Source organism: Myxocyprinus asiaticus, chromosome 5 (genome assembly GCF_019703515.2).
Source record: "Myxocyprinus asiaticus isolate MX2 ecotype Aquarium Trade chromosome 5, UBuf_Myxa_2, whole genome shotgun sequence".
NCBI lineage: Eukaryota > Metazoa > Chordata > Actinopteri > Cypriniformes > Catostomidae > Myxocyprinus > Myxocyprinus asiaticus.
This window is the reverse complement of record NC_059348.1, coordinates 37,209,748-37,224,688: the sequence shown is the minus strand read 5'-3', so window position 1 is coordinate 37,224,688 and position 14,941 is coordinate 37,209,748. Positions and strand designations below refer to the sequence as shown.

The 14,941-nt window shown below is 40.8% G+C and overlaps 1 protein-coding gene across 5 annotated transcripts in view; it reads right to left on the bottom strand.

The window, feature by feature from the left end:
- Window positions 1-14,941, bottom strand: part of LOC127441377 (astrotactin-1-like) — a 502,716-nt gene that overhangs the window by 258,107 nt on the left and 229,668 nt on the right. For all 5 annotated transcript variants that reach the window (XM_051698730.1, XM_051698731.1, XM_051698728.1 and 2 more), the window contains one exon: window positions 10,959-11,153. In XM_051698730.1, coding sequence (XP_051554690.1) covers window positions 10,959-11,153 — 195 coding nt within the window. The remainder of the gene's footprint in view (window positions 1-10,958; window positions 11,154-14,941) is intronic.

The window sequence follows — 14,941 nt, the reverse complement described above, 5'->3', positions numbered from 1 at the left end:
GCTCGTTTCCCCCTTGCATCATTTTGGAAAGAGATGAATCAGGGTTACCTCTGTAAATGTATGTTTAATTCCCCCTGACTTAATTGAGTGTACATTGCATGTGTGAGTTGATGTACTATTAAAATATGAAATATTTTTCAATTCACATCTTTCTCTCCTTTTCCATTTTCCCCTTTCTCTTTGAGAGAAGGTTAAATGAATTTAGTTTGCAAAGTGTTGTTTATTTGCACTTACTGTCTGCATTTATTTTATTTATTTTTTATTTTGTTGGCACCCAATTCACTAAATAAATAATGCAAATCAGGCAATGGTGCAAACATGGCCCAAATATCTGTGCTTAATGCAATTTAAACAGGGCTATTCCTGATTTTGCATTTTGCAGGTTGTGTAGGATGCAGCAGATTACCATAACCTGGCCTACTTTACTGGGACTGTACAGCATCGGTCCAACACTGCAATCCAGGGACCTGATATATGCACTTTTCTATAAATTGATCATCATTTGATGAATTACTGCCACCATGATCATTAGAAAATGTGAAAAAAAAAAAAAAAAAAAAAGAATTCTTTTAAAAAGAATTCCTTTTACCAGCAGCTTTCTGAAGGTGGTAATATCTCGACATTAATTGCAGCAAATAGCGATGAATTTTGTGAACAAGTCATATCTATAATAAGCCAAATTCACATAGTGATCAGGGAAATTTTGCATTGAAAAAAATGTGTGTGTATGTGTGTTGATACACCACGCACAAAAGTGAGTTCCTTTTCGTAGGAACTTGAGCTGCACTGCAAATAGCGCTATTTTGTCTATGTGTATGTGTGTTGATACACCACGCACAAAAGTGAGTTCCCTTGCATAGGAACTCATGCAGTATTGGGACATGCGCTGAGTGTCACGTGGTCTGAAGACCTTGTACAATCACGCCAATTTATTGGCTGGTGGCGCTTAAGCAATGCCCCAGGGAGCTACATCACGGGCTCCATAAAAGCACTTGCTTTGACGCCATCGAGTCACGAGGTTATTACATGTGCAGTGAAAAAAATTGCACCTGGATTTGCCAGATGAAGCGCAATTGGAGGATCGTAAATTGATCTTGGACGACTGCTTTTTAGTGGGCCAATGTGCAGCTATGCCTCGTAGGCTGCTCCCTTTTTCCCCGGACCTCCATTGTGAGATTTTGAAGACCTGGAAATCAAAAAAAGTTTGAAATCAAACTTACTTGGCCAGTATCACAAATCAATTGGCCTCTGAATTTTCAAATGTATGTTGAGCTTCCGACCACGGATATACTTAGATCCCGGCGATGGAAGAGGCGCTGGCTGCCCATCTCTCTCCTTCTTCGGTGACCACATGGAAATCGAGGCCTACTCTTCCCTCGAAGCCGTGCAGAGTTACATCGTCCTTTTTGAGCAAGGCCTACCAAGCTTCGGGCCAGGCGGTTTCAGCTTTGCACACGTTGGCAGTTTTGCAAGCCTACCAGACCCATTTTATGAGGGATTTAGACAAGGGAGCTGGACTGGATGCTGAGGCCGTCATGGAATTGCACCAACCTTCTGATTTGGCGCTAAGAGCTACCAAACATATTGCTTGTGATGTTGGTCAGAATATGGGGGCCTCGTAGTGGTGGAACGCCATCTATGGCTTATGCTCACAGATATTCGTGACAAGGACAAGATCTTTCTAATGAACACCATTGTGTCACAATCCAGACTGTTCGGTGATGCAGTGCAGTTGGTGGTGGAAAAATTATGCACTGTGAAACAGCAGACTGCCACGTTCCAGCAGATGCTTCCTCGCAGAGAGAGAGAAAAGCCCACTGCAGCTCTGGTGCGTTCACGTTCGGTATCTTCGCAACGTCCAAGCAGAGAGCTGCATAAGGCACCAGACACAAGTTTTTCACCCCCTCAGAAGGAGTCCTCATTCATTCCTGCCATCACGGGTGTGTCTGCGTAGGCGTTTGGATGTTGGATCGGCCCCTTTTGAGCTGCCGGCAGGACACAAGAAGCAAGCCTGATGGACTTGCAGTGAAACGAAGGGTGAGCCCCCATTTGGTGAATGAAACCAGACCGTGCAAACGTATCCATGTAGTTTCTGTTTGCACTTTGGACAGCATCGGGTTGAGTTTGCCATTGTTCATGCCTTGATCATCCGGCAAACAGAATATAATTCAGTTTCCCCCAGCAGCTGGCACTGGGGAGAGAACAATGAAAAAAACACATTCTGAATTCAGCCTCTGTCTCCATGACCAAGGGTCTCGAGACATGCAAAACAGAATTTGATTTTCATCAAGCACACCCAGTGAACATAAGCACAACACATTGTCCCCCCATAAAGAATGCTAGGGCCGTTGTGGCAAACAAGTTTTCTCAAATAACATTCCCCCCAATATTCGTACATTTTCCCCCATTCAAAATACAGGGAAAAGGTTTATTCTGTCAGCGTCCCTGCTGTACATACATTTCAGGATGCTCATCTTGTATGCCTAAATACAATAAAGGCAAAAACATGATCAAATTCCCTTCAGCCAGGCACAGTATTGGAGGAGCGAAGACTTCCCTTTGCTGTACCGCTGGTTCTGGTCACCAAAAGTAAGCCAAACGTGCCATCTTGTGCTTACAGGTCATGCAACAGGCAAGAGCCATGCATTAATCCCTCTGTCTACCCATATGTCGGCTTGGCAGCAACTGAAGGACATTTTGAACTAGGTACTTCAAACAATAAAGCATGGTAATGTAATTCAATTCAGGCAAACTCCGCCGGTGTTCAGTGGGGTTATTCCAATAGACGTTTCTGTTGGGGAAGCCCCATTTTTTAATCTGGAAATTAATTCTCTCTTAGAAAGAGGGGCAATAGAGGAAATACCCCCTTCTCGGAGAGAATGCAGTTTTTACAGCCATTATTTTCTGGTCCCGAAAAAAGACGGCAGCTTGCGTCCCATTCTGGATTTGAGATGTACGAATTCCACTCTGATGAAATGTCGATTCGGAATGCTGACGCAGAAGCAAATAATGTCACAAGTGCAGCCGAGGGACTGGTTTATGACAAATTATTTGAAGGACGATTATTTCCATATTCAGATTGCGCCCAAAGCACAAGTGCTTTCTCAGATTCGCTTTCGGGGGCAAAGCGTATCAGTTTTACTTCCTTCCATTTGGACTTGCACTGGCACCATGTACTTTCACAAAATGCATGGATGCAGTTTTGACACCCTTGAGGCTTCAGGGCATCCACATTTTGAATTATCTCGATGATTGGTTGGTGCTAGCCCACTCATAGACTTTAGCTGCCCAACATTGAGATGTCATTCTCAGCCATTTGAGCAATCTAGGGCTGTGTGTAAACCTAGACAAGAGTGTCCTGTTGCCAAAGCAACAGACTCTGTTTCTAGGGGTGGAGCTGGATTCGCTGGCAATTCAGGTGCGTCTGTATACAGTTCGCATTCTGTCATTCTGCCGGTGTCTAGCGATGTTCAGAGTGGGATGCGTTCTCCCTGCGAGAACATTTCACAGGTTTTTGTGGCTCATGATCATGGCTTCTGCTGTCATTCCCCTAGGCATGTTGCATGCGAGACCTTTTCAGTGCTGGATGAACACCACAAAGGGAATTCAACCACTGACGCATGCGTTCCGTCTCTTCAAAATGACGCGTGGGTGCTACCGAACTCTGTTACCATGGAAATGGACCCACCTTTTGATGTCAGGCATTCCGTTGAGACAGGTGTGTCGCTGCAAAGTTATAATGACAGACGCCTCCTCCACGGGTTGGTGCGCTGTATACGAGGGTCATCCAGCCTACGTGGTTTGGACGGGCCACCTGAAATATTGGCATATAAACTGTCTGGAGATGTTCAGGGTGCTGCTGGCATTACTGATTGTCCTCCCAGAGATTCAGTGCAGCCATGTCCACATCCGGTCGGACAACAGGATGGTGGTGTCCTTCATAAATCGCCAGGGAGGAGTGCATTCTCATGCCATTCTGAGGCTGGCACATCGCATTCTTCTGTGGGCATGGGACAGTGTGCTGTCTCTACGAGCTGTGCATGTCCTGGGCCGGTTGAATTTGGGGGCAGATCTCCTGTCCAGACAGGGGTTGATACCCGGAGAGTGGACATTATATCCTCAGATTATGGAACAAATCTGGAGAAGGTTCGGCAGAGCGGAAGTCGACCTGTTCGCTTTGAGCAAGATGTCACACTGTCCCCTCTGGTTTTTCCCTCTTGCCTCCGGCACTGCTGGGCATCGATACTTTGGTGCATCAATGGATGACAACGCGTCTTTACGTTCCCACCAATCAGTCAGCCGCAAATAGTCCTGCAGAGAGTTCGGGAGAATTGGGTTTGGCTTCTGTTAGTGGCATCGTTTTGGCCATCTCAAGTATGGTTTTTGACTCTGCTCTCTCTCCTGGAGGAAATGCCATGTCTCAGGCTCGGGACAGCATTTTCCATCCCCGCCCAAACTTGTGGAGGTTATGGGTATGGCCCCTCAATGGGGAGATCTTTTGAATGATGGGTTATCCCCTGCTGTGGATGATACCATTCTGAATGCTAGAGCTCCATCAAACAGGAAGCTGTTGATGTTCAAGTGGCGTATTTTTGCTTCTTGGTGTACAGAGCAAGGTGAAAATCCAGTTCACTGCCCTGTCGGTAAAGTGCTGGATTTTTGGGCTGGGGTTGCCCCGGCAACGCTTAAAGTCTATGTTGCCACTATAGCGGCTAAGCATGCGATTATCAGTGGAGTCTCTGTCGGTAGGCATTCTCTTGTCTCTTGTTTTATGCAGGGTCCGCAGGCTTAGACCTTTTCATTCCATTCATTTATTGCGTTCCCATATGGGATTTATCTGTTGTTTTAGAGGAACTCTCGGGTGCTTCGTTTGAGCAACAGTCGCTGATAAGTTTCTGACTCTTAAAATGGCCCTGCTAGTAGCATTGGGATCGTTTAAAGGCGTTGGTGATTTGCATGCCGTCAATCAATCCTTTATGTATGGATTTTGCGCCAGGGTGTTCAAGAGTGTTTTTAAGGCCTTTGGGCTATTTGCTCAAGGTCATTTCTACATCATTTCACTCGCAGACTATTAATTTTCAGGCTTTCTATCCTCCCCCAATTGAGTCGGAGGAGCATGAAAGATTACATATGCTTTGCCCAGTTTGGATGTTGCAAATTAATGTTGACTGTACTTGCCAGTGGCATAATTCAGAGCAGTTGTTTGCGTGCTTTGGTGGCTACAACAGGGGTGTTTCGGAGTCCAAGCAAATCAGTAAGTCTCATTGGCTTACTGATGCAATTTCAATTGCTTACAAAGCATGCGGTTTACCTTCACCTTCAGGTTTTCGAGCCCATTCTACGAGGAGCATGGCATCCTCATGGGCTTTGGCTAGTGCGTCCTTGGAGGACATTTGTATGGTGGAAGAATGGTCCTCTCCACATACTTTACATTTGTTAGATATTATAATCTGGATAAGGGTTTGACTCCTACTACCCAGGATCTCTATGTTGGAACATGAGTAAACTCATAATTTTCTCTGTTTTATTCAGACACTTTAGTTTGCTTGTGTGCCGCTATATGCTTGCCGCATGGGCATAGAGAGTTGGCAAATACTGTTCGCATGGCGTGAATGTATATTGTTCCTAATGCGACAGCACTCACACCTCGAGTTCCTATGAAAGGGAACGTCTTGGTTATGTAAAACGTAACCCTGGTTCCCTGAGTGGGAATGAGACACTGCGTAAGCTGGCCATAAACACTAGCAGCTGCACAGGCTAATGCCTTCCTGCAGAAAATCTGACTCGATGGTGCCAAAGCGAGCGCTTTTATGGAGCCCTTGACGTAGCTCCCTAGGGGTGTCATGTATACGCCACCAGCCAATACATTGGCATGATTGTACAAGGGCTTCAGACCACGTGACACTCAGGGCGTGTCCCAATGCTATTACGCGGCATCACGTTCCCACTCAGGGAACCAGGGTTACGTTTCATGTAACCAAGACAATTGCAAATGTATCCTCAGTGACTCACAGCAAACCTAAATCTTAAAAAAAAAAAAAAAAAAAAAAAAAAAACATTAAACCTACAAACACTAAACAAACTGCAAGGATTAACAGCTAACAAAAATGTTCACAGTTTTTTTATACCCTAATGTACATTAGGCAAGTCAAACATACCTGAAATAACTGGAAGCCCTGCATTTATCTCAGAATGCAATCAATCAGGAAAAGATGTTGTTTATCTGCACCGTTCTCTTTAAAGATTTCCATTCTGCACACTAGAACTTCAAAAAACTTTTCATTTCCTTTCCCTGACCCTCCTGAGTATCAATATTTAGACTATTTCCTTAAGTTTGAAATTAATTGTTGCAGCTCTGCAATATTCTATGAAGGATTAATGAACCTGGCTTAGCTTTCATTTGTTCAACCGAAGATCTAGTAAATTCAGCTGGCCCAATTAAGCCCCATTAAATCAAACTTGCTTATGGTCACTTTTAATTTGCATCTTGTCATTCCCCATAATTAAAGCTTGCATTAGCAAGGCCTCTCTAGGTGCAGAGAGTGAGTTTCAGAGCATGGGGGCTGGTTGAGCTTTTCAAAGGCTGTCTAAACCCATCGTCTCTCTGGGTGCCTCCAAATGAGATCAGAGCATTTGAGATTTGGCTTCTTGATAATGTTAACTCTCCACCCGCTCTGTCTATTCCTCCATCACTCTGGCCTCCCTCCTCCCTTTCCACACCAATCAAACCATGTGGGATACATGTATAAACAGTCGCAGGAAACTGGATCAGACAGTGCCTGTTTAATTTAAGGGCCATCGATGACTTTTCACGGTGACCTTTTGGTGAGCTGACCATAGAAGACGTCACAGTGCTCCAGTAATTAGAGGAACCTTCAAAGTGGTTCCGAGTGCAATTAGATACATTTTCTGTGGTGCTATTTCACAGGATGTGTGCTTTTATTAAATTAGCCCTGATGATTAAATAGCATTACTGCCATGCTTTCAAGACCTACAGTATATTCCAGATGACCATATTTAGTAGATATGGAACATACAGAATATGGTACCAAAAATATGGGGGCAGTGGTGGCTCAGCAGTTAAGGCTCTGGGTTACTGATCAGAAGATTGGGGGTTCGAGCCCCAGCACTGCCAAGATGCCACTGTTGGGCCCTTGAGCAAGGCCCTTGACCCTATCTGCTCCAGGGGTGCCATATCATGGCTGACCCTGCAATCTGACCCAAGCTTAGCTGGGATATGTGAAAAAAAAATAATTTCACTGTATATGTACAAATGTATAACATGTGATAAATACAATAATTATTCAAATAAAGGTATTATTCACCCAAAAATTAAAATTATCTTATCATTTACTCACCCTCATGCCATCCCAGATGTGCATGACTTTCTTTCTTCAGCAGAACATAAAGATTTATATCTCAGCTTTGTGGGTCTATACAATGCATGTGAATGGTAATCATACGTTTGTAGCTCCAAAAAATCACATAACAAAAACATCAAATTAATCCATAAGACTCCAGTGGTTAAATCCATATCTTCAGAAGCGATATAATAGGTGTGGGTGAGGAACGTACTTATGTGAATTTACTTATATTTCATATGTGAAAGTGAGGCTAAATGGGCATCACGTGTGACTTTCATATGTGAAAGTGAAAATGGAGATTTAGAGTAAAAAAGGACATGAATTTCTTCTGAATATATAGATTTAACCACTGGAGTCTTATGGATTACTTCTATGATTTTATTTTTGGAACTACAAAGGTCTGATCACCATTCAGTTGCATTGTATGGACCTACAGAGCTGAGATATTCTTCTATAAATCTTTGTTTGTGTTCTGCTGAAGAAAGAAAGTCATACACATCTGGGATGGCAAGAGGTTGTGTAAATGATGAGAGAAATGTAATTTTTGGGTGAACTATCCCTTTAAAACAAAAACAAAAATTAACTATTTATTATGAAAAATAAATTATAATTTATTATTATAATTTTCAGCTCTAAAATTGAACTGGATGAGCCACATTCAAAGTCGTTGTAAAATAGCTGTTATAACATATAAGTTAACTGGTTATATTCAGGTGAAAAAAAAGTAATATAAAATATATACAGTTGTGCTCAAAATTTGCTTACCCTGGCAGAAATTGTGAAATTTTGGCATTGATTTAGAAAATATGACTTATCATGCACAAAAACTGTCTTTTTTTAAGGATAGTCAACATATGAAGCCATTTATTATCGCATAGTTGTTTGGCTCCTTTTTAAATCATAATGGTAACAGAAATCACCCAAATGGCCCTGATCAAAAGTTTACATACCCTTGAATGTTTGGCCTTGTTACAGACACACAAGGTGACACACACAGGTTTAAATGGCAATTCAAGGTTAATTTCCCACACCTGTGGCTTTTTAAATTGCAATTAGTGTCTGTGTATAAATAGTCAATGAGTTTGTTAGCTCTCACGTGGATGCACTGAGCAGGCTAGATACTGAGCCATGGGGAGCAGAAAAGAACTGTCAAAAGACCTGCGTAACAAGGTAATGGAACTTTATAAATATGGAAAAGGATATAAAAAGTATCCAAAGCCTTGGAAATGCCAGTCAGTACTGTTCAATCACTTATTCAGAAGTGGAAAATTCAGGGAACTCTTGATATCAAGCCAAGGTCAGGTAGACCAAGAAAGATTTCAGCCACAACTGCCAGAAGAATTGTTCGGGATACAAAGAAAAACCCACTGGTAACCTCAGGAGAAATACAGGCTGCTCTGGAAAAAGACGGTGTGGTTGTTTCAAGAAGCACAATACGATGTTACTTGAACAAAAATGAGCTGCATGGTTGAGTTGCCAGAAAGAAGCCTTTACTGTGCCAATGCCACAAAAAAGCCCAGTTACAATATGCCCGACAACACCTTGACATGCCTCACAGCTTCTGGCACACTGTAATTTGGAGTGACGAGACCAAAATAGAGCTTTATGGTCACAACCATAAGCGCTAGGTTTGGAGAGGGGTCAACAAGGCCTATAGTGAAAAGAATACAATCCCCACTGTGAAGCATGGTGGTGGCTCACTGATGTTTTGGGGGGGTGTGAGCTCTAAAGGCACGGGAAATCTTGTGAAAATTGATGGCAAGATGAATGCAGCATGTTATCACAAAATACTGGCAGACAATTTGCATTCTTCTGCATGAAAGCTGCCCATGGGACGCTCTTGGACTTTCCAGCATGACAATGACCCTAAGCACAAGGCCAAGTTGACCCTCCAGTGGTTACAGCAGAAAAATGTGAAGGTTCTGGAGTGGCTATCACAGTCTCCTGACCTTAATATCATCGAGCCACTCTGGGGAGATCTCAAACCTGCAGTTCATGCAAGACGACCAAAGACTTTGCATGACCTGGAGGCATTTTGCCAAGACAAATGGGCAGCTATACCACCTGCAAATATTTGTGGCCTCATAGACAACTATTACAAAAGACTGCACGCTGTCATTGATGCTAAAGGGGGCAATACACAGTATTAAGAACTAAGGGTATGCAGACTTTTGAACAGGGGTCATTTCATTTTTTTCTTTGTTGCCATGTTTTATTTTATGATTGTGCCATTCTGTTATAACCTACAGTTGAATATGAATCCCATAAGAAATAATAGAAATGTGTTTTGCCTGCTCATGTTTTCTTTAAAAATGGTACATATATTACCAATTCTCTAAGGGTATGAAAACTTTTGAGCACAACTGTATATATATTGAACCTGAGTTCATGCATCTCCTGATCCCCCTCTCTTCTCGTATTTTGTCATATCTTCACTGTTCTGTCAGTAATTTTGGATAAAGCCTAATTAATAATAATAATAATAATAATAATAATAATAATAAATATAGCTGCAAGCAGCAATGTGGATTCCTCCTCAAAATGGCAAATCATTTAAAAATTGTTCAGTAGAGGATTGGGGTTAAACCCTCCCGATGGAGGAATCCTAAAAAACATGTCTTTCTGACTGAATCCTAAACAAAAAAAAAATATGGCTATGGCTGGATTTGAACCTCTGACCTTTCACTTACCAGCACAAAATCTTAGCCAAGTTAGCTATTCACATTGCTGAGTATTTCTGTTTTCAGTTTCTGTATAAAAAAAGAACCAGTGGCTAGCATTGTCAGATTTGGCCCAAGTTCAAACAGCTGTGATTCAGTCATCTTTTGACATATCAAGGTGCAATTTTACACGGTACTTCAGAGTGTTGTCTTCTTGAAGCATGTTAGGTTTGAAAAACCATTAGTCAAAATGACCTTTGTTTTATTGACACATATATATTGAGGCAATGTGGACATTTACATAAATACGCCCCTTTCAGCCATTTTGTATTGTATTCATTTTTGCTAAGTAACACATTGAAAGACTTTAATTCTACACATGGGTACCAAATTACAAGTCAATTGGCTCTACGGTTCAAGAGAAGAAGAATTTTGTAGGTTTTCCCAAATTTTCACCGTACAGGAAAATCCATCATTGTGGACTTTATGGGTCCTTGAGGTGTTTTTGTTCCCCATGAGAAATGAGGCATGTACACAAAGTTTCAGAAGAATTGGACAAATGGGCTGGAAATGCCATCACTTTGAAAATGGGACTTTTGGGACTTTTTTCCTCCTACCGGATGAATCCTTATAATAATAATAATAATAAACAAATAAAATAAGCCACTCAAGGCCATGTGTTACAGTAATTTTACCATGGTTAACTCCACTCTGTGTACTGAACAACACCTCTTAACCATGGTAAGATCACTGTAACATGATGAAAATGGGAATCACAGGTCTAATAATGTGAGGCTAAAGAAATCACATTACCACAATTCACATTATCAGCACAATGTTGCCATTAAAAACTAGTGAATACAAGTCAGCTGTCGCCCCTGGTGTAGCAAAAAAACGTACTCAGAGAAGATGTTAAACCTCATCACTACTTCACCTGAAGGTGGACTTAAGGATCTGTCCTGATGTAATCACTTTGGTGTGGTTATTGTAGCCATAGAAGAGGTCCCCAAACACAGTCTGGTTGGCTGGGATGTCAGCAATGTCCCCGCAGTCCAATCCCTCAGTGCATGCCTCTGACAGTGGCTGACAGGAGCGGCCATCTGCTCTTCTCTTGTAATCTTCAATACACCTACAAAACAGACAGCAAAAGCAAAAAGACACAAGAGATGAGAAAAAATAAAAATAAAAATACAAAAAATACAGGGGAGTAATTGTTTGGCAAATAGAGTAAGATAATATTTTATATATGTGTGCTTCATGTGTTAACATAAAAAATAACTAGTTTTAAGTTGAAAATATTATTTAACATCACTAAATCAACCTGAATACATCAGGTTACACCAACAAACTAATTATTAAGAGTTCAGGTAGAAATAGCTCCTTAAAGAGATAGTTCTCCCAAAAATTTAAATTCTCTCATCATTTAACTCACCCTCATGCCATTGCAGAAGTGTATGACTTTCTTTCTTCTGCTGAACACAAACAAAGATTTTTAGATAAATATCTAGCTCTGTAGGTCCTCACTATGCAAGTGAATGGGTACCAAAATTTTGACGCTCCAAAAGGCACATAAAGGCAGCCTAATATAATAATAAGACTCCAGTGGTTAAATCCATACCTTCAGAATCAATAATATAGCTGTGGGTGAGAAACAGATCAATAATGAAGTCCTTTTTTACTCTAAATTCTCCTCCCTACTCATTAAGTGGCGATACTCAAACAGAATACAAATCAGCAAAAAGAAAAGTAAATGAACATGAAAGTGAAGATTGATAGTAAAAAAGGACTACATTTTTGGGTGAACTATCCCTTTAAGGTAATAACTGCAGGTTACCACATTTTAAAATGTACATTTAATGCAAGTTAAAACACTAACACAACACATACTTTGATTTCCATAAGCATTTTCATAAAACAGCTTAAAAGCACCATATCTGTGACTTCTATCTTTGTCTTTGGAAATGTAACATAATAGTTTATAAATAATACAAATAAAAAGGTATAAATTAAGTGAAGAGGCTAAGACAACTGAACATTGCCAATAAGACAGGTTAAAATAATTATATATATACAGTGGTGTGAAAAAGTGTTTGCCCCCTTCCTGATTTCTTATTTTTTTGCATGTTTGTCACACTTAAATGTTTCAGATCATCAAACAAGTTTAAATATTAGTCAAAGATAACACAAGTAAACACAAAATGCAGTTGTTAAATGAAGGTTGTTATTATTAAGGGAAAACAAAATCCAAACCTACATGGCCCTGTGTGAAAAAGTGATTGCCCCCTAAACCTAATAACTGGTTGGGCCACCCTTAGCAGCAACAACTGCAATCAAGCGTTTGCGATAACTTGCAACGAGTCTTTTACAGCGCTGTGGAGGAATTTTGGCCCACTCATCTTTGCAGAATTGTTGTAATTCAGCCACATTGGAGGGTTTTCGAGCATGAACTGCCTTTTTAAGGTCATGCCACAGCATCTCAATAGGATTCAGGTCAGGACTTTGACTAGGCCACTCCAAAGTCTTCATTTTGTTTTTCTTCAGCCATTCAGAGGTGGACTTGCTGGAGTGTTTTGGATCATTGTCCTGCTGCAGAAACCAAGTTCGCTTCAGCTTGAGGTCACGAACAGATGGCTGGACATTCTCCTTCAGGATTTTTGGTAGACAGCGGAATTCATGGTTCCATTTATCACAGCAAGTCTTCCAGGTCCTGAAGCAGCAAAACAGCCCCAGACCATCACACTACCACCACCATATTTTACTGTTGGTATGATGTTCTTTTTCTGAAATGTGGTGTTACTTTTACACCAGATGTAATGGGACACACACCTTCCAAAAAGTTCAACTTTTGTCTCGTCAGTCCACAGAGTATTTTCCCAAAATGTCATCAAGATGTTTTCTTGCAAAAATGAGACGAGCCTTAATGTTCTTTTTGCTCAGCAGTGGTTTTCGTCTTGGAACTCTGCCATGCAGGCCATTTTTACCCAGTCTCTTTTTTATGGTGAAGTCATGAACACTGACCTTAACTGAGGCAAGTGAGGCCTGCAGTTCTTTGGATATTATTGTGGGGTCTTTTGTGACCTCTTGGTTGAGTCGTCGCTGCCCTCTTGGGGTAATTTGGTCGGCCGGCCACTCCTGGGAAGGTTCACCACTGTTCCATGTTTTCGCCATTTGTGGATAATGGCTCTCACTGTGGTCCTCTGGAGTCCCAAAGCTTTAGAAATGGCTTTATAACCTTTTCCAGACTGATAGATCTCAATTACTTTCTTTCTCATTTGTTCCTGAATTTCTTTGGATCTCGGCATGATGTCTAGCTTTTGAAGATCTTTTGGTCTACTTCACTTTGTCAGGCAGGTCCTATTTAAGTGATTTCTTGATTGAGAACAGGTGTGGCAGTAATCAGGCCTGGGTGTGGCTAGAGAAATTGAACTCAGGTGTGATAAACCACAGTTAAGTTATGTTTTAACAGATGGGGCAATCACTTTTTCACACAGGGCCATGTAGGTTTGGATTTTGTTTTCCCTTAATAATAACAACCTTCATTTAACAACTGCATTTTGTGTTTACTTGTGTTATCTTTGACTAATATTTAAAATTGTTTGATGATCTGAAACATTTAAATGTGACAAACATGCAAAAAAATAAGAAATCAGGAAGGGGGCAAACACTTTTTCACACCACTGTATATATATATATATATATATATATATATATATATATATATATATATATATATATATTTTCATACATACACACACCGATCAGCCACAACATTAAAACCACCTGCCTAATATTGTGTAGGTCGCCCTTGTGCCACCAAAACAGCACCGACCCGCATCTCAGAATAGCATTCCGAGATGCTGTTCTTCTCACCACAATTGTCCAGAGCAGTTATCTGAGTTACCATAGACTTTGTCAGTTTGAACCAGTCTGGCCATTCTCTGTTGACCTCTCTCATCAATAAGGCGTTTCCATCCACAGAACTGCCACTCACTGGTTTTTCTGTTTTTGGTACCATTCTGAGTAAATTCTAGAGACTAATGTGTGTGAAAATCCCAGGAGATCAGCAGTTACAGAAATACTCAAACCAGCCCATCTGTCACCAACAATCATCCATGCGATTATCTAATCAGCCAATTGTGTGGCAGCAGTGCAGTACATAAAATCTTCAAAGTCTACGGTAACTCAGATAACCGCTCTATACAACTGTGGTGAGTCGAATAGCATCTCAAGTGGCAGGTGGTTTTAATGTTGTGGCTGATCGGTGTGTGTGTGTGTGTGTGTGTGTATATATATATACACACACACACACACACACACACACACACACACACACAGTATATTGATTATTTAGTTATTATATAATGCTAAATACTTTTTAAAGCTGCAACTATGAATAAAAAAAAAAAGTTTTATAATGTACTGCCACTATGAAATTACATGGAAATATAACATCAGAATGATATATTCCATATAGTGTATTTCCATGCTTTTTTTTTTTTTTTTGCTTTTTTGCTTTTTTATTTATTTATTAAGGCATTATTAAGTGTCATCAATCATTTCTATTCACTTGTTTGTACCTTAGGAGTTTGTTTAAAACAAATTTAGGTCATAAAACATGAAGACATCACTCTTAGCAAGAAAGCCATATGCTGTAGGTATAGGTAATGATCTCACAGTGTAGCATACAACATGAATGTAAGGCTGGCAATTCTGTTTACCAACTCAGTGCACTACCACCATTTACCATCTGCAGAACAGTATCATCTTAAGCGTGACACCTCACAGGACTCATTTATATTTATGGAACTTTGAAACTCAGCTGTCACGTCTACTCTACAACACAAACAACAGATAGAAAGGGGTGTCAGAGCTTAAATTCTCAGTCTCACTTTTCCTGGTAGCACTACAGGAAACTGT